The sequence below is a fragment of the Acomys minous genome, assembly GCF_964271855.1.
Source record: "Acomys minous genome assembly, chromosome: 18".
Classification (NCBI taxonomy): Eukaryota; Metazoa; Chordata; class Mammalia; order Rodentia; family Muridae; genus Acomys; species Acomys minous.
The window spans coordinates 56,423,194-56,443,525 of record NC_140501.1 but is presented as its reverse complement, the minus strand read 5'-3'; the positions used below and the strand labels follow the sequence as shown (position 1 = coordinate 56,443,525).

Sequence of the window (20,332 nt, the reverse complement as noted above, 5' to 3'; positions counted from 1 at the left end):
CCCTTTCTCAGAACACCCCCCAAGACAAGACAAACACACCCTAGCTCACTCAGCATCACAAATAGTTGGCTCCTCTCCAACGATAACAAATCCAGATTCTTAAGTACTTTATATAAAATAGAATATTTACCTATAAACTACATACAGCTACTTATGTACTATTTACATCATCTCTAGGTTATTTTAAATACCTAAAGCAATTTTAATGCTATGTAAAGAGTTGTATTTGTAAACAGAAGCATGGAAACACGTTCAGTACAGATGCAGGATCTGTTCAGATATATTTCTGATCTGTGGTTGGTGGAATCCATAGATTAGCAAACCCCACAGATGCAGGGTACAACTATATTTATATGATAACAGTTATAAGAGGTATATGCAGTAGTCTAACTCAAAAAAACACAAAGTACCCAAAGGATCCTCAAGGGAGTGTAGGGAGTGGAGGTTATTAATAGGTAGAGTTTTAATTTTGCAAGATTAAAAAGTACTAGCATTGCTTGTGCAACAGTGTGAATATACCTAGTTCTATAAATCTGCATACTTGAAAATAATGAAGATAGGAAATATTGTTTTCTACATCTTAATTTTTTTTTTAAATAAGAGACCTTGAGGCAGCAAGATGACTCAGCAGGAAAGGGGCATGCCACCACATCTTAGGCATGCGTCTGGAGCCCAGCACCCAGCACAGCGAAGGATAAAACCAATTCCCACAAACTGTCCTTTTACATCACATATGGCATACTGCCCCTCCCCCACATAAATGTCATTAAATTTTTTTTAATTTAAGGGCTTAAAGTTTTTGAAATAGGAAAGAGAGTATAGCTTTGTAGTAGGCCCTTTAACATGCACACGGTTCTGGGTTTCTTACTCAACACCACACAAAACTAACTATTATTTCAATTCGCATTTCAGCAGTGTAGTACATGCAATATACAGGCAAGCATAATAAGAAAACACCTTTCCACTTGAAATGGTTATCTATAGCTTTATAAATAAACATAAAAATTTATTTTATAGCTTAATAAAGAATTTGTTGATAATCTAAGGGAAAAGAAAAACCTAAAGCTCAGAAACCAACTTCTCATTACTTCACTAATTAACATTAAAAGAAAAGCCTGGCCAGGTGTGGTGGTACAGGCTTGTAACACTCAAGGCAGAGGCAGACAAATCTCTTTATGAGTTCAAGAATTAGCCAGTCTAGATAGTGAGTTCCAGGCCAACAATGGCTAGACATTGAAACCAACTTAAAAATCAAAAACAGGATTATCCAACTCACCTCATAGCAAAACTATCATTTTCAAATGGGTAGTTACTCCCACTTAAAATCCTCAAGGCCCTGAATAATTTTTTCTTCTTAAAATATATAGAAAGGGCTAGAGAGATGGCTCAGAGATTAAGAGCACTGTCTGCTCTTTGAAAGGTGCAGAGTTCAATTCCCAGCAACCGCATGGTGGCCCACAACCTCTATGAGATCTGGTGCCCTCTTCTGGTGGGCAGGCACACATGCAGGCACAACATTATATACATAATAAATAAAATACAGATGATCAGGCACCATTCTAAATAATCTAATCAGTGCTACTGTACTGGTGAGTGGTGGTAAAGACAGGCCAGTGAAAAAGATAATGATGTGCATGCCAGAGTCAGATTCAGTAGGTAAACGTCAGCTTAAAAAAAAAAAAAAAAAAAAAGCCAGGCATGGTGGTGCACCCCTGTAATCCCCAGCACTTGGGAGACAGAGGCAGGCAGATGTCTATGAGTTCAAGGACAGCCTGGTCTACAAAGGGAGTCCTGGACAGCTGGGGATGTTACACAGAAAAACCCTGTCTCGAAAAACAAAAACAAAAACAAAAACAAAAAATAGTGCATACATTATAAAAAATAAAAATTTAAAAATAAACAAACATACAATACAAAAACAGAACAATCTATAAAGTAAAACTATTCAATCTGTCTACATTCTTAATCTCATCTACCTGAGCTTATTTTCTGACTCTAAAAGGATCAACATCATCTGAAACTGCTAACGTGGACATAATTTTTCAAGTTTATCTGCAATAATGAGCAATTTATTAAGGGAAGGGATGACTAGAGACTCAAATGGACCTATGACTATAGAAACACCAGCAAATGGTATTGATTACCAAGTACTTAAAGGGACCTTCTATATAGGCAGACCAACTGTCAGAGGAATATCCAAGGTGCTTGAGAAAACCACTCAAGAATCCTTTTGGCTCAGCTATTTTAACCTTACAATTAAATCTGTGTATCCTATCTAATTAAGACTACTCAGTTAATAAATGCAATATAGAAAGTGTTCTTGCAATTGATGGTATGTATGAATATAGGAAAGGGTTATTGATGCACATATACAAATGTGTCTAGTTAAGCCATATTTAATAATTTGGAACTATACTTTAAGTTGTATAGATGCTCTGTAGGACTACCATGCTTCCAGCCGGCCTACCTCTCTCACTTCCTTCAACGGAGACCATATCCAGTATTCCTAAGATTCAGTATGAAATACTTATATAGAAAAATACTAAGGTTAAGGAATAAAGCTACCCTACAAAGTTCTTTCCCAAATATCCAAAATGAGATTTAGGATTCAGTATTTTCAATCATCCAAAATTCCGATAGCTTCTGGATAAACAAAAAATGCTAAATAATTAAATAAACAAACAAAACATCCACAAAAAAAAAAAAAAACCCTGGCTTTAAGATGAAAAAAGAAGCATAATTTCTTCTAAGTCAATTTTACTCAAAAATGTCCTTTTATTTAGATTTATAGCTTAGATTACTTTAATGCTACTTTCACTATGTGCAAATCCAGGACATAAGCAAAAGTACTAGTATTGCTTCCTGAATCCTAGCTGATCCACTAAAATAACTGAGAAACATTACCCTTCCTTATTGTCAAGTTAAGAACCCTAACCAGTAAGAACAACCCAATCTCCAGGTTTTTTCTGTTGGTCAAAGAGATAAAGCACAAAAGCTCTGCCTGCAGCCTTCAGCTCCCTGCAAGTCTAAGTGCTCAAGTGCCTGGATCACTCCTTCTCCTGAAGGACCTTACGTTATGTTTTAAATATGTAGTCACAGATGGCTGTATCCAAACGCTCTTCCCTCTCATGGACTGACACAGAACGCAGGAAATTAAGAGTTCTACAATACAATCTGACAAGCAAATAAAGGAGCTAAATAGCAAAAATCAAATGTGTCTTTGAACTCAGCAAAGTTCAGATTAAACTCTTAAACGATAAAAAAAAAAAGCTGCATACACTACAGAAAATAAAACGCTTTACACAAACAGACCAACAAGTGGCAAAGAATTATAAAATAAAGCAACAAAAAGGAAAATGTGTTGATAGTTACCTAAATGATAGAAATGCTTTTCAGAGAATGTGACTTGTAATGCATACTTAAATACTATTGGATTAAACTCAACCATTCTTAAAGATGGTTAAAGTGTAATCCCCAATTGGGCATATAGCTTCAAATGACATGAAGAGTTCCTTAAAATATTCAAAACTGCAGGAGTACTGTGCACTATGGAACTTGGGGAATGCATATAGCACATATTCCTAAACACAGCATTATGGTAATGGTGCTTTGCATACTAAATTCCTTGGGCGTGACAGGACTCTTTGTGTGTACCACTGCACACTTTTTGGCATCTTGTATTTCAAGGATAGCAACATAATAATCTTGTTCCCCTCTGACTGCCGTGATGTAAAGCTCCTGTCGCACCCTCACAGATGAGAAAAGGACTTTGGGGGAGCTTAAGTAAGACAAGAGAGCTTTCGTGTTTCCCGGAAAACATTTTCCCAAGGGTTTGGATTTTTTAAAACTGTAAAATTTCTGAATCTGCCATTTATTTCAGACTTCCTACTGGATGCAGCCAGCAAGTTCCTGCTCTCTATTCAAAGACCTTGTCTTTCCAAGTATTTGGTCTAGGTTAGAGTAAGCCTTCTTCCAACACCTTTACAGATAAAGAAGCAACTACTAAGTAAGCTCAGGGCAGTGACCCACTGCAGTAGCTGCACGCACCCACGCGTCTTCCAGACTGGTAATACTGAGACAGGTTATCTCTCCCTTTTGTCTTTTATGAACTTTGAGGGACTGAAAACAAATTGTGTCAACTTTCTAGCCAAGGACTGAATTTCAAATTCTGAATGCAAACACATTTAAGGGGGAAGTGAGGAACATAAAACCATACACCTTAGGTGTTTTGAACTGTGTGCGCACTGTTTTTGAACCTCGAATGTTTTCTATACTTGCATTCCATGTTACATACTTTTGGACTGGATTGTGGTTTTGTACACATAAATAAAAACAACTCTTTTCTAGCTTAGTATTCAACCTACCTGCCCATAGTTGTCTATGCCAGTTACTAATCTATTTAAATTTAACAAATCAAAAGCTGTCCTTAGGGATTGGCCAAGAGTCGTAAGTCCTTCTGCCTGAAGGTTTTTCAGTTCATTCATAAACGTTGCATGATTTTCTTTCCATCCAGCCTGAAAAGAAAGATGTAAGAATTTTTTTTTTATCATTTGAAGCCACGGACACACACTGACACTGATTATAAAGTGATGTCCACCAAGCAGGTATTCCATTTCGGGTTTGTATACTGAACTTCACACTTTTGATGGATACGGCTCGGGCAATGTGTTATAACTGTTGTCTCTAGTGAGGAAACTCTTCCAAAGGGGGTCAAGAATGAACCTGCCTGCCCTACACCTCTCGATTAGGTAACAAGTCTTAATACTTTAATAACTTCACTGGAAAATTTGCTAACATAACATCCTCCAAATTGTGTGTAAGTGGGTGGGTGTTGCGAAGGTACTAGTGGAAGGCAGATGGCAGCAGGACTTCTTAAGTTGACCACAGCTGTCCCACGGGTGGCCTTCCTAGTTCCACTCCGTGATGACCAAAGTCTTGAAGCCCCCCTTCTCCTCGCTTCCCTGCCGGCTTGACTGATTCCCTTTTAATGCAAACCCGGGCTAGGCAAGGCTGGGCCCGGCTGTCACTCGGGCTAACTTGAATAAATATCCCCCACAGTTCATTGCTGCCGCTCACGCCGCGGAGGGGAAATGTCGGCCATGTTGATCGTAGCGCCTCCGCCGCCAGGCCGAGCTGGACCCGGAGGGGACGGCAGTGGGCCAGAAACTGCCACCGCGCCGGCGCTCCCGAGCTGGGGAGGGGTGGGAGGCCGCAGGGGAAGGGACCTGGAGGCGGGAGCAGCAGTGGGGGAGGGGAGCATAATGAAGAGGGGGCGGGGAGGGCGAGCTAGGAAGGAGCAGGGAAGGGAGGAGGGGGGAGGGCGAGGGTTGTTACCTTGATAGCATAGGGCGGCTCTTCGAAAGTGACCAGCATATACCTGTCTCCTCTGCTGGCAGGGTCCCGGGCACGGAGCTGCGGGCCAGGGTGGGGACGGGCGGAAGAGAGGGAAGCACAGAGGCCAGGTTACCAGTGGCAGAAGGGTCGCTGGCCGCCCCCCACAGTACCGCACACGCAGGGCCGTCCCTCCGCCGCCCCCAGCACCCACAGCAACCCCACATGGGCCAGGCCCAGCAGAGCCCGCTCCCCAGCTCCCGCCCGCCCGCCCGCCCGCGCGGTGGGGGAGGGGGTCCCCGCGCCCGCGGAGCCCGCAGTAGCCCCGCTGCTGCCCCCCCCTTCCGCCCTGCCCCCCGCGGGCCACCGGGTCGGGGTCGCCGCCGGGGCTCGGTCAGTCGGTACCTTCATGAAGGTCTCTACCGCGCCTTTGGCCGTGTCCAGGTAGGTGGTGCCCAGATGGCTGCGCTGGTTCATAGAGGCAGACGTGTCTATCAGGAACAGTAAGATGGGCATAGTGCTGGCCGGGGACACCGGGGCCCGAGGTGGTGAAGAGATGGCAGAGGTGGAGGCACCGGCGGCGGCAACCGCCGCTACGCGGGGCGGGGAACGCGGCCCCCGGGAGGAAAACACCGGCTACAGGGAGTTTTCTCCCCCGATAGTTGAGAGGAAACTCCCCAGCCCAGGTCCTCCCGGTCGTACCCCCGCCTCTGGCCTGCCCGCCCGCTGGGGCAGCCGCACGGCCGTCTGTCCGTCCGTCCCCCGCCCCGGCCTGGGGGGTCCCGTCCCCACTCCCGGCCCCTGTGTGTGTCCCCGCGGGAGACGGGCCCAGTTCCCCACCCCACCCCCAGTGCAGGGAGTGGGGATCAGGGTTCTGGCGAAGAGGGGAGTGGGCTGAGGGGAGATTGGCCCTGGGGCTGTTGGGAGAAGTTTCAGGGACTCCCTCCGCACCCCAGCGGTGTCACCACTTTCTCAGCCCCTCTCGCTACTGAAGCGCTTTTCTCTCTCACACTCCGGTTTTAACTCGGGCAGGGGCTACGTAGGCTCCGCCCCTGACACGTACTCGGGTCATGTGACGCACAGTCCCGCCGTTCTATTGGCTGGGCCTTAGAGCCTCATTAGCATATTCAAACAGCTCAGGGGCGGGGAGGGGGGGGGGAAGCTCGCAGGCGGACCGAGGGGACAGTTATTGAGCAAGCGCGGAAGCGGGGCAGCGGGTGCACGCTGGAGCCAGCGCGAGGGGCGAGGGGCGGCGGGCGGCCGGAGGCCCCGCAGGCGGGAGGCGGGAGGCGGGCTCCGGGAAGGGGCGGGGACACGCCGCGGAAGCACCGCGGGTTGGGGGCGGGGACTGCGTCGGCGCGCGCAGGGCGCCAGCGGCGGGAGGCGTGTGTGTCAGGGCGTCCGGCCTTTGGGGCCGTGCTAGGTGACAGGGTCGGGGAGAAGGGAAGTGGAAGCCGCCCCCCAAGCCTGTGGGTGAGGGCTCTGCGTCGTGATTCCGAGGGCAGGGCGAAGGATAGGGGACCGCGCAGGCCCTCGCGGCGGGAGCAGGCCCGGCCTTGGGGCGGCCCGAGGGGAGGGTGGGGGGGGAACCAAGGGGGGGGGGGAGGGGAAGTGAAAGGTTGTTTATGACCTGGTACTAATCCCCGCCAGTCATTCGGCTCCGGCTGCAGCCGGTCGGAGGACCCACCGAAAAGGAAGCCTCACCCAACCCTTCAAACACTGAAGGGGAATTCAGACGTGCCCTAGCGAAACAACTGCCCTTCCCAGCCTAGTTCCCTCTTGAAGACGTGTCAGGGCACTAGAATTTATTAAGAAATAAAAAGGGGCTTGTCAAATCCTGAACCGCAGCCCTCGTTTTAAAGTGGAAAGGATGACCACGTCGCGCAGGTGACCCAGAGACTAGGTTCCTGGCCAACCCGCCTTTCGGTCCCTGCCAGGATTGTGTCAGAAAACATTCCCAACCTGTCCACGTTACCTGAAGTCTTTCCATCTGCGCCTGCAAGTCCGAAGAATTGTTCCCAAATGTAGTTGGGAAACTGCAAGCCGCTGCCTGAAATACGAGTTGAATTTGGAACATAGAGGCCTTGTAAGACTGTAGGTATTTATAGGGCCTCTCCCACTGGCCCTGCATTTCCGGATTTTCTCTATGCTGAAATTCTTGGCCTGCTGGGCATCTGAAGTGACATGCTTTGCGGCACTTTTTTAAAATCTGGCATTGTTGCTTGGGCTTTTCCTAATATTAAAAAAAAAAAAGCTGGAAGATTTAAATTTATTAACAGTAAATAGTAGCATACTGTTCTATGGGAATGAACCATAATAAAGGCATGAGTTTATTAGAAAATTAAGACTATAAAACGATGAAACAACAGCCAGTATTTGCAGCAGGCTAGTTAAAGCCTAGGGCTGATGGGAATTAATATATGAATAAAATGTGGCCCCTGTCTTCAAAGAATTTACAGTATTCTAGGAAAATACAAAAACATTAAAAATCAGAAAATGATTACTACAATTCTGGAAGAAGAAAAAAAACACCTGTTAAACTGGGAATAGTTTAGAGGTGTTCAGTGCTTCTTGAGACTCTAGATCTCAAGATGGTCCTAATCAGAGTTCGATGGCCACTCAAAAAGTGTTTTCACAGCTATGCCATTCTTTCCATGTTAGTGCACAGTTTTCAGAGACTTAATCTCATTTTTTTTTTTAACCAGGCCTTTCAGGTGTGTGAAGGGAACAGACTCCTTTGGGACTATTATAATCTCTACTTCCTGTGTATTGTGGAATAATCTAAGTCCAGTATGAATCAAAGAAGCAGCAGCTGCTAGTGAAAAGAAGGAAGGAAAAAAAAGTCAGGGCACTAAAAATGTGAAGAAAGGTACAGCAGCTTTCCCCCAGCCAGGAAGGTCATCAGGCACAGACAGCAGAATGTCTTTAGTCCAGTTAGAGAAATCCCCTCCATGTTGGATCAGTGTTGTTGGAAAGCGCTAAACCAAAACCATGTTTGAAGGAAATCAAATGAGTCTGCTGATGTAACACGCATTAGTCACCACTGTACCTTTTACAGTTACTTGAGGTCATTTTTCCAATAGAACCATAGCACTTCTTCCCTGACTCAGTGGTGTTGGCAGATTGCCATACTCTGGTTGTCATGGAGATGTGTCAGGGAGCCGCAGGGTTAGATGCAAAAATCAGGAGAGCAGAGTGCCGAGAACTAACCTGGAGCGAATAACCAGAACCCATGCCTGTGATGGCACTGGAGACCAAGGATGAGGTTTTTCAGCCCAGATCAGGCAAGGCCATCAAACTGAACAGGAAATGGTACATACATAGGCAGCAGATGCAAAGACGGAAACCAGGAAACATTAACAACCAGTCCCTAGACAAAATTGTGAAATGGGCCACATTTATTCTGAAGTGACTCTGGTCCACTTGGTGGCTGATGGTTTAAAAGCAGTTCTTAGCCAAGACATACACACCAGCATTGCCTTTAGAGCTTTAAAGCATAGTGCACCAAACGTCCACACCCAGAGGAAGAAGACTCAGTGAAATTAGGATGGGGGAGAGGAGGCTGGCTGACAGTGTAAGAGTACTCTCCTCCCAGGGGCCTGAGTTTGACCCCTGGAGCCGACTTAGAGGTGGGAGAGCCCATACTCCACAAAATGACCTTCTGACCCCCAACACGCTTGATGTTGCTCATCATATACATAATGTGCCTGGTAATAAAATTAACTTAGAATTGCAATAGACCCTGGTCCCCCATATTTGAAATTTTTATTCATGTGAGTCTTACAGTGCTGATTAATAGCTACATGTTTAGGGCTGGAAAGATGGCACAGGAGGTAGACACTTGCCTCATAACGCTGGCAGCTCCAACTTGATTCTCAAAACACACGTGGCAGAAGGAGGAACCTGACCCCACAACGTTGTCCTCTGGCCTTCACACTTACACCGTGTACAATGCATCCCTCCCCTATACATCAAGCACATACACAATACTACGTGTTTAATGTACAAGAGTAATGTATGTATCTGGCCTCTGATAATATTTTTTACATATCTTAATAATCACTGCATTTGTTTTTTAAAAAAATAAAGGGAAAAAAGCTTAATGTGCTCCCCAGTCTCTGCAGTGGATCTATGATGCGTGCGCCTGACTTCAGCTGTATTTGGCACAAGAAGGGAGCTAGAGAGGACGAGCACAAATGGCTCTGGAGAGGGCGGCCATTCCTCAGCAATCTTTGGCTCTGACGTAACCAGATGAACACAGCGAGTCTCTCCTCCGTTCGTTTTCTCTTTGCAGTTCTTGGAGACGTGTACATCTATGCAGGCTTACTTTCCTGAAACATGCTCCCTAAATTCAAACCAGGTATTTCCTAAGACACAACTAAAGAACTAGCTCGTGTGCTGCTACAGCGCCAGACGATGGTGTGTGCAAGGGCTGTGCTGCCACACTGTGAAAGCGGCTTCTGAGAGGGGCTAGTCAGAGCAAGTATGGGAGAGAAGCGGGTCCTTGCTGGTGTTTTTAAGGGAATGCTCTCCTGAGGCTGGCACAGGTGCTAAGCAGTTAGAACACTTGCTTTTGCCATGGACCAGGGTTTGGTTCACAGCACCCACATGGCAGCTCATAATTGTCTGTAACTCCAGTTCCATGGGATCCATCACCCTCTTCTGGCCTCCAGAAGCACCAGGCATACACATGGTACAAACAAAACCCTCATAAACATAAAACTGATTACTATTAGAAATAGAGAGTAAGCCAGACAGTAGTATCCCCTGCTTTTAGTCCCAGTAGAGATATGTGGACCTCTAAATTCAAGGCCAGCCTGGTCTATAGAGCGAGTTCCAGGACAGCCAGGATGACACAGAGAAACCCTATCTCAAAAAAACTAAAAAGAGGGAGTAAAAGCTAAATGTCCTTGTTCCACTTTCAAAGGGAAACAAATTATATGGAAAACTGAAAGTGCAGGGACTCTGGCTTAAACAATAGCCTACCTAAAATGTTCAAGTAATACTGTTCTAACAGAATTAAGAACCAAAGAGTTATATTTGTAGGAGGCAACCAGAACCCTTTTAGATGATTGTAAACCAACTAAATGGTAACACTTCTAAAATAATCACATGCCAGTAACTTATGATATCTGGATATGCCGTTGTCATGGGTGACTGTCCTCTGGGCCACAGGACTCCCATATTTGGGCATTCGGCTGCACTCCACTAGAAAAGAGCATTGCAGCGGGGCTTGGTGGTTTATCCCAGCACAGGGGGACTGAGAAGGCATAGTCTCACCTGACTGTCCAGCTGCTCTCTACCAACTGTTGTGCCCAATGCTGCTTTAATTGCACGTGGCCTGCGGGAGGCTAGACTCTATCTAAGTCAGGGAAGACTAGAGGGAAGGTCCGCACACCTGTAAGTACCCCTCACCTCTGTAAGGAAACCCAATTAAGCCCATTGGCTCCCCAGAGTTAACTTTGGTGGACTCTGGGCCAGGTTTGCCTTTCAGGCTTTAGACACTGCTGATGTCTCCTCATTGGAAGAAATAGCCACAGCCATCTGAATAGGACAATCAGATGAAGCCAGTGTTCCTCAGAAGCAACATAGCACACTTGCATTTGCCTGTCTCAGCACTTCCTCAGCTCTCTGCTATTAGACCTCCTTTTAGATCCTAAAAGTGATGTCAAGAACCAAAACCAAGAAAGAAAGAAAGAAAATAAAGAAAAATCAACAAGCATAAAATTGGATATAAAATTATGCAAACAGGTTAATAAGATAATACATATAAAAGGAAACTTAGTTTGGGTTGTACAAATTATATAAAAATGTTAGTAAAAAAGAAATGACGTCTTTCGGATGAGCAGTGTTTTACAGGAATAGTTGAGGTCACAAATGGTTCAAGGTCAGCCTTTTGAGTGGACTTATCCAAGTTGAGAGTTAGTCAGAATAGACAGGTGTTCCGGAAGCACACGAGCGCTGCCGATATCCTTTCAGTGCGTGTGTGTCTGTATGTCTGTGTCACTGAAGATTGAACTGAGGCCCTTGCACATGCTAGGCAGGAGCTCTAGCACTCAGCTGTAGTTTACATTGTTTTAATATTGAGGCAAAGTCTCACTAAGTTGCCCACACTGGCCCGAAACTTGTCCCCTAGCCTCAGCCTCCCAAGGGACTAGCAGCCTAAATCACTAGAACTTGCTCAACTAAGACTTCACGCACATGGAACATGTGGCAGGAACTCTGCTAGGCCCTCAGAGACTTTGTAAGTCAGTGGAAAGGAAACATAAACAATGAGATACAATATCCTCCTAAGACCCTAGGCACACACAGTAAGACTTACTGTTAAAGAATTACATTGAAAGCAGGGTGTGGTGGCCCACGCCTTTAATCCCAGCAGAGGCAGGTGGCTCTCTGTAAATTCAAGGCCAGCCTGGTCTACAAAAGTGAGTCCAGGACAGCCAAGGCTACACAGGGAAACCCTGTCTTGAACCTCCCCCCCCCCAAAAAAAAGAATTTCATTGAAAATTCAAGGTAATGTACCTGTACCGTATTTCATCAGTTTGGGGACACCTTATACTGTCAACAATCATGATTTGGAGGAGGGAGTTGGAGAGTTAGTTTGGTAAGGGCACTTGCTGCAGCTGGGTGTGGTGACATATGCCTTTAATCCAAGGCAGGTGCTTCTCTCTGAGTTTGAGGCCAACCTGATCTACAAAGAGAGTCCAGGACAGCCAGGGCTGTTACACAGAAATACCCTGTCTGAAAAAAACAAAAAACAAAAAAACAAAAAAAGGGGGAGCATTTGATGCCCTTCCAGAGAACCCAGGTTCAATTTCCAGCACCCACAAGGCTGCTCACAAACATCTATAACTACAGATCAAGGGCATCTGGTGTCCTCTTCAGGCCTCAATAGGCACTGCCTACATGTAATGCACAGATATACACATACAGGCAAAACACTCAAGCACATATCTTTTTTTTTTTTAATCTTCATTTTGAGCCAGTACTGCTAGTCAAACTATGAAACAATAGTAACTCAATTCAACATTTAGAAATTTCTACAATAATGAATTCTGTTGACTGGCACAACTTTTTTTTTTTTTTTTTTTTTTTTTTTTGTAGAATACACTATTCTTGTCTCTGGTATTTTTTTCCAGTATTGGCATTTGATCCAGTAGGTGTCATTGCATGGTTTTCAGACTGCAATCAACTTAAAATCCTTTCTTTTCATGGCTGGTTGATGGACAAGGTGAGGATTTACAATTGTCATGCCACGGAGAATAACCACCACAGTGTGTGTGTGTGTGTGTGTGTGTGTGTGTGTGTGTGTGTGTGTGTGTTTCAACTTCGACAACCCGCTCAGAACTGCCTTCTGGTGGCAGTAAGATGCCGTTGACTGGAAGTCACATTCCAATTTTAGACATTAAAAAAAGGAAATGTACATGAGAGCAATGGGGGAAATACCATTTATTGCTGGTACCTGGTAAGTGTCGGGAGAAGATGCAGAGAGCTGTGTGAGCACCGAGGACCAATAGGTAAGTCAGAGGCCATGTGAGGATTTGAGGATTGATGAGGGGCTGGGAAGGGGCAGGAGAGCCAGAGCCTCTGTGTAGAAGAATGTTGTGTGTGGAAGAGTGTGAGAACAGAAACTGGGCCATTTCCTGGAAGCTTTCACTGTGCGCAGTGAAGATATTTTTACTTGTGTTCTTTGACTCACAGGGTGAAGATGGTAGAGGGAGCTGGGCGTGGTGGCACACGCCTGTAATCTCAACACTCTGAAATCTCAACACTCTGGATGGCAGAGGCAAGCAGATCTCTGTGAGTTCGAGGCCAGCCTGGTCTACAAAAATTAGTCAGGACAGCCAAGGCTACACAGAGAAGCCCTGTCTCAAAAAAGTAAAGAAGCAAAGAAAGAAAGAAAACAAAAAGAAAAGAAAGGAAGGAAGAAAGAAAAAGAAAAAACGGTAGAGGGTCAGGGAATGACTCTTAGCTTTGGGGAGACAGTTTTGTGTGTAGATGCTGGTAGTGTGCACAGAAGATGCTCAACACATCTTTCTTCCCTCTGGAGGCTTACTGCCTGAAGGCTGCTCCCCTCAGACACCGCTCCATTGAGATTAGCTGACATGTCTCCCTTGACCAGGCTGTGCACCGTAAACCCCACTCCTGCTCCCCTGTTTATCTGTTTAATAACCCTGACTCCACATTCAGCTGTATGTAATAACCCCAACCTCTCTGTTCAGCTCTTTATTTATAATAAGCGAGCTGAGCTTCCCAGGTGCTGTGCTTTCTGGACCTGAGAGCCCAGAAGACCGAATCCCACCTCTCTGTATGTGTCTGTTTATTTTGGATTTAACAGAGAGACTTCTTTGTCTTAAAGCAAACTGACCCTGTTAGAGTCTCCAGATTCAGTAGTTTTTAAGACAGATGGAACTAATCTCCATCCTAGGTAGAGTCAGCAGATACAACATAAGATTGGCAATTAAACTGGAATATCAGATAACACATAGTATAAGCATGTCCCCTGACATATTAGGACATAGTTATAATAGAAACTATATAGTCTTTGAAAATACTTACTTTAATTTATTTTTGTTTACCAACCATTGCAACTCTATGAGTTAAAGACCCTGGAGACCAATTATCAGTAAATTGAGTTAGGATATGGGGAATATACTTTGTAACCTAGGAAACAATGAATTAGAAGTCCCTGAGACCCTAAATTAGTGGAGGAAATCTACCTGACAACCAAGAACACTCTTAGGTCAAGAAAGAAATTTCTGGCCAAGTGTGGTTGTGTGTATCTTGAGTTCCAGCATTCAAGAGGCAGAGGCAAGTAGATCTCTATGAGTTTAAGACAGCCTGATCTGCAGAGCGAGTTCCAGGACAGCCAGGGCTCATGGTAAGGCCCTGCCTTTAACAACAACAGCAACAAAATCAGAAATTGTTTTTAAGCTGGTCATGAAAGAACCCTATGGGAAAATTTCATTACCAATACTATATATCACTCTGGTTATTAAAACATTTCAAAGTGTTGTTTTCCATTCAAGTAATTCATAAAAATAGAAAAAAATTGTGGACCCTAAAAATAATGATAATAAATGGATTTTGCCTTCATAAATATGTGGCCTAAGAGAAAGAATAAAGATACACAATACTGGCAGGGTATAATCAGTGCCAAAGGTGTATAAATTGGAGTCTTTTATATCCTTCCTTTTTCTAGCTGATATTTTGGGAGGTGTATGGGGGCCCTTGATAGACTGGAACTATTGTGTAGACCAGTCTGGCCTCAAACTCATGGAAATGTACCCACCTTAGACTGCGGAGTGCCGGGATTAAAGGTGGGAGCCACCATGTCTAGCTCATATCATTAATCTTAAAATATAAAACTAAATTTAAAGATTTTTATTAGCATATATTAATTACACATAGTACTTGGTTTCATTATGACATTTTATATGTGTATATAATGCATTTTTACCATATTCGTCCCCATCACTCTCCCTCCCCCCACCACTCCCCACTCCCCCACCCCTTCACCCCCCCCCCCCGTCCACTGATCCCTCCTGCTTTCATGTCTAAAATAATTTTTAATAATTGCATGCTTTCCCATTCATAGACATAGCACAATTTAATTTCTTCCTATTACAAGACCATCTGAACCAACTAAGCAAGGCTCATGTGAACTCACAGAGACTGAAGCAGCAAGCACAAGACCAACCCAGGTCTGCACTAGGTCATATTATATCTTTCAGCTTAGTTTTTTTTGTTGTTGTTTTGTTTTGTTTTGTTTTGTTTGTTTGTTTTTTTTAATCCTGAGTGTGTGAATGAACAAATGGGTTTCTGATTCTCGTGCCTGCTCTTGAAGCTCTTTTCCTTCTGCTGGGTTGCTTTATCCAGCCTCAATGTGATGGTTTCTGTTTTATCTTATTATACTTTATTTTGTCATGATGGATTGTTATCACTTAGAAGGCTCTTCTTACGAGAGACAGAAAGGGAGAAGATCGAGAGCGGAGGGGGGTGGGGGGAGGAAGGGGAGGAAGGGGGATGGAACTCGGAGGGGTAGAGGGAAAGGAACTGGAATCAGGATATAGTGTGAGAGAAAAGAATCCATTTTCAATAAAAGGTAGAGAAAGAAAGAATTCCTCCTATGAGGTTCATTTTCAGGGGCTGTGTCTCAGTTGGTAGAGTGCTTGCCCAGCATGCATAAAGCCCTAGACTCAACCCCCAGCACTGCATAGACCTAGTGTGGTGGTCTATACCTGTAACCCCAGCATTCTAGAGGTAGAGTCAGGAGGATTAGGCTACAGAGCGAGATTGAGGCTAGCCTGGGACACATGAGATTCTGTCTATTTTAAAAAAAAAAAGAAAGATAACGGGGAGGCTGGAAAGGGAGAGTTAAACAGAGAAGGGAGGGAAGATAGGAGTAAATGAGGGAAATACAAAAATAGGCAGCTGACACTCGGACTATCTAAGGGGTCTTATGGAAACCTACTACAGTAGAAGTATAATACATATATATATATATATATATATATATATATATATATATATATATATACACACACACACACATATATACTCCTTAAGATATATGTTTTTATATATCTATAACTATATATTTACTAAGATATATTTATAATATATCTATATAAAGAAAATCTAAATGGAAACATCAAGTAATGGGGGAGACAAAGCCCCAACTAGACATCTCTCACCTCTAAGTGAAACTTCCAGTACTAGGGTTACATCTCATTCAGTTGTTGGCCAAAGGGGCCCATGGAAACCCCAGAATGACTCAGGATACTGCCAAGGCTATTGGTTGCTTTCTGTCAGCTGATAGTAAGGCCCTGTTGCTGAAGACAAGATTTACGTATCTCACTGAACACAGAGAAGCTGGGGTCTAACTAGAGCCTTCTCCACTACTGCTGGTTCATGGTACTGGAAGGTACTCTGCACACAACCAGAGGAGAAGCTCTTCTAGCTCCAGTGGTGACCTGCATGACACACTAGTGCAATAATGCCACAAATGCTGTGGCATCTATGCAGAAGAGGAGGCAGAAAGATTATAAGGGCCAGAAAGGATGGGTGATACCAAGAAAACAGTGGCTTTGGGACACAATAGGACTCCAGTTAACAAGGACTCAGGAAGGAAAAGTTAGTCCCTCCAAGGGAGTCTTACTGGGCTTAAGGACAAACCACACTTAAGGACAAGCCCTTATGCCTGGCAGTAAATGGCCCACACAAAATGAACTCAGAATTACCTCTGAGGTTTTTGTCTCATATTGCTCTGGGGAATGTTTTTACTCTTCTGATCTTTTGCTTGTATATTATGGTTTATGATTCTGCGTTTTTGTAAGTTTTGCTTGTGTATAGGTAGTATCTGCTTATGTATGCCTTTCTCATGTTTGCTCTTAGTTTTGTCATTTTCTGTTTGTTAGGTTTTTTTTTTCATTTTTTATTTTATTTTATTTTTGGTTTTTCGAGACAGGGCTTCTCTGTGTAGCCTTGGCTGTCCTGGACTGACTCTGTAGACCAGGCTGGTCTTGAACTCACAGAGATCCGCCTGCCTCTGCCTCCCTGAGTGCTGGGAATACAGGGATGTGCCACCACTCCCAGCTGCCTGCTTGTTCTCTTGGAGCAAAAAAGGCATGGGATTGGAAGAGTGGGGAAGCGGGGAGGGTCTTGGAGATGAGGGAGAGAAAACTGTGATGAGAACATATTGGATGAAAATAACCTTCTGTTCAATTAAAAAGGATAATGATACAGCCTTATCAAAATCTTTGTACCAACTCCATGACTACTCTCTGCATACTAGCTACTGCTCTGACTGTTTGAGATTCATTCATGAACAAGTTACCCCCAGTTCATAAGGTAGATGAGAGTTTACAAGCTGTTAACTATATATGACATCAGGCTGCCTATATGTGCTCCAGAGGGAAATAAGCAGGGGGCTGAAGAGATGACTTAGCAGGTAAAGCGCTTGCTAGACAAGACTAAAGATCTGAGTTCAAATCCCGAGGAGCTGTGTAACAGTAGACATAACTAGCACTGAAGAGCAAGGGCAGGTGGATCCCAGGGATTTGCTGGCAAGTTGGTCTACTCAAAACAGTGAGTGCCAGGCTCAGTGAGAGCCTTTATCAGGAAATAAGGTAGAGGGGCTGGTGAGACAGCACGTGAGAGACTGCAGAAAGATGAATAGAAATGAGGAGACCAATCAGGAGGTTGTTTCTGCAATTCAGAGGGCAGCAGCGTGGTGTGAAAAAACAAAACCAAAAACATGAAGTTAACAGTGAGATATGAAAAAGGAATAACTTCAAACATTTTCAGTATCTTTCCTGGAAAATGTTCTTGAAGGAGGGGTTACTACATGCATGTTAAGGGCTCTTTATACATACAGCAGCACAGGAAACTTCCCAGCCAATTCTTTATTTTCATTCATATGTATGAATATACATTACATTAATTCATTTCTCTAAAGACCCCTAATATACCCTGCCTATATGGTAATCACTTAATGTATATTGAATAACAAGTTCAGAAAGGGAATGAACATCTAAGCTGTGATGAGGAAAAAAAGGTGTTCCAGAAAAATCCTGTAAATAGTACGGGAAAGTAAAGAGTGCATCTGAGCTCCTGACAGACTGAGATGCCGCAGGGCCAGTGGTCAGCGGCTTCGGCAAGCATCACTGCAAGTGTTCAGAGCTGTGTGGCTGGAAGTGATGAGCGGTAAAACAGCGGCCAAATGTAGCTGGCTCCATAAGGCGAGAACATACTCTCCACTGTGAACTTGGTCTAGGCTTCCCCTGACCAGATAGCCTAACAAAACTGTAGGCTAGGTTTTGAGAAAAGGTAATTCGTGGAGATTGTTACATTTATGTCCGAGGCTGCAAAGCAGAGTGGAACTAGGATTTTGATATGGATTTAGAGGTAAAATGCTGGGCGTGACCTTAGTTGTTGCTTACCTGCATGTGGGACTGTCTGCTGAGGGACCTCTCGTCCCTGTGTTGACTGTGAAAGAAGGGAACCAAAAAGGACACTCAGGATGGGAGTAAAATGGCAGGCGACAGTCAACATAATATCGTCGAAGGTAAGAATTTGTTCTTAAGCACAGGGTAGGATAATGGGTAAAGGGGTATATTTAATTCACTAATGTCCAAAGGCCTGTGATCTCACAGCGTAGATGAAATATGCGTCATTAACAACAGGCACATAGGCTGGGCGTGGTGGCGCACGCCTTTAATCCCAGCACTCCGGAGGCAGAGGCAAGCAGATCGCTATGAGTTCTAGGCCAGCCTGGTCTACAAAGAGAGTCTAGGACAGCCAAGGCTACACAGAGAAACCCTGTCTCAAACAACAACAACAACAAAAACCAACGGGCACATAGAAGAGTCCACAACATGCACTTAATTTTCAGATAACTGATAGTCATTCTCCAACGCATATTCACAGCAAGGTGTGCACTCAAAGCCATAGGTTTCCTCACATGCGTTTACGTAAGTTAAACTTGTGACTGGAATTATGGCGATTGATTAGGCATTGCGTGAGCCCAAAGTAAAAGCCCAGCGACATTTAGTTAAGGGTCCGCATGTATTTTTCGGGTAATTGAAATGCATTCATGGTTAAGCTTCAAACACGTGTTTGTGTGTTTGTGTTTGGAGCAGAACTCTGGCCAATGCTCAGCACACGCTCTGCCACAGAGCTATACCCCTGGCCCTGTGTCACTTTTAAATGTCTGTTTTAACTTTTCCCATTGCCAGTGTTAGATAAGAAAGCTTTTATAACACCTGGTGTATCCAGAGCACTGTACAGCACTCTTTCTATAAAAACACAATCTGTCTCAAAAAGCAAAATTAAAAGCTGGAGTCCACGTTCTCCTGTGACTCCTTCCACACTTTCACCTGAAGCTGTCTGCTTAGACGTGTCTGTCCCTCTGAGTCTCGGGAGTTCTGTTGTTCCGACATAATGACTTTGTCTCACGGGTACTTGTGGGTCACAAATATCCCTACATCATCAGGAATTATACATTCGGGACCAGGCCGTCTCTGTTGTTCTTTTACTATATGCCAACGTATATAATTTCTTAATCATCTCTATAAAGGATCTTAGGAATTATCTCGTATAATCAAAGATAAGTTAGGGCTAGATGTGGGATTCAGTGGCAGAATAATTGCTTAGTATATGAAATTCCCTGGGTTCCATCCCCAGAACCAATAGGAATAAGTGAATTAAAAAATCTAAACAAGTGAGTAAACTCAAGACTAACTGGATTTAAAGAAACTTGCCTGAAGTTTAAAAAAAAAAAGTATCGAAATAAAATCAAGGGAAATGGTGCGATGGTGCACATCTTCGGCTTTTCGACACAGAGTTTCTCTGTGTAGCCCTGGTTGTCCTGGAACTCGCTCTGTAAACCAGGCTGGCCTCAAATTCTGAGATCCACCTAGGTAGTGCACAGCTTTGATCCCAGCAGGAGCAAGGCAGAAGGAAGCAAATCTCAATACATTCAAGGCCAGCCTGGTCTTCTAGGCCACCTAAGGATAAATAGTGAAACACTGTCTCAAAAGAAGCCATCAGAAATCATATCTGAAGCGATTCTGAAACCTACATATCAAGTATCCTGACCCGCCCTGCCTCCTGCCAGACACTAATTTAAAGGTCAACATTTTCTCTCAGGTGAATCAGTTTTGGTCACTTATAAATAAGAAACCTGAAAAACGGGTTCTTTTTATAATGAAGGGGAGGCAGGCAGGCAGAGCCTCCTCATCCAGCCTCTCTGTTCCATGACGTCATCAGGAGTCTTAAGCCTTCCCTGCTTGCTTGTTCAACCAAGTTTCCAGATGGGCTTTCTCGCGCATAATTAACCAGTTACTTCTGTAAATTTGCCTTGGTAGAAGCAATGAAAAGAAGAAAAAGAAACATGCCTATTGGCCCGTCTTCCTAAAACAAAGTTTCTGGAACTGCCCATGTTAATTCCCTCTGAGATCGGTGCTCAAGCTGTGTCACATGGCTACATCTACTTGCA

General features: G+C 44.3%; 1 protein-coding gene across 4 annotated transcripts in view; it reads right to left on the bottom strand.

Annotated features, from left to right (window-relative positions):
- Positions 1-7,452, bottom strand: part of INTS6 (integrator complex subunit 6) — a 71,529-nt gene extending 64,077 nt beyond the window's left edge. The window contains exons 1-4 of one of the 4 annotated variants that reach the window (XM_084766948.1): positions 7,307-7,452; positions 5,737-5,822; positions 5,335-5,412; positions 4,365-4,514 (exon numbers count right to left, since the gene is read on the bottom strand). In XM_084766948.1, the coding sequence (XP_084623074.1) occupies positions 4,365-4,514; positions 5,335-5,412; positions 5,737-5,808 (300 nt within the window). In that variant the 5' untranslated portion in view covers positions 5,809-5,822; positions 7,307-7,452. Of the gene's footprint in view, positions 1-4,364; positions 4,515-5,334; positions 5,413-5,736; positions 6,467-7,306 lie in introns of those variants that run through there. The other 3 variants (XM_084766949.1, XM_084766946.1, XM_084766947.1) reach the window with 3 other exon arrangements.
- Between the last annotated feature and the right edge of the window lie 12,880 nt (positions 7,453-20,332).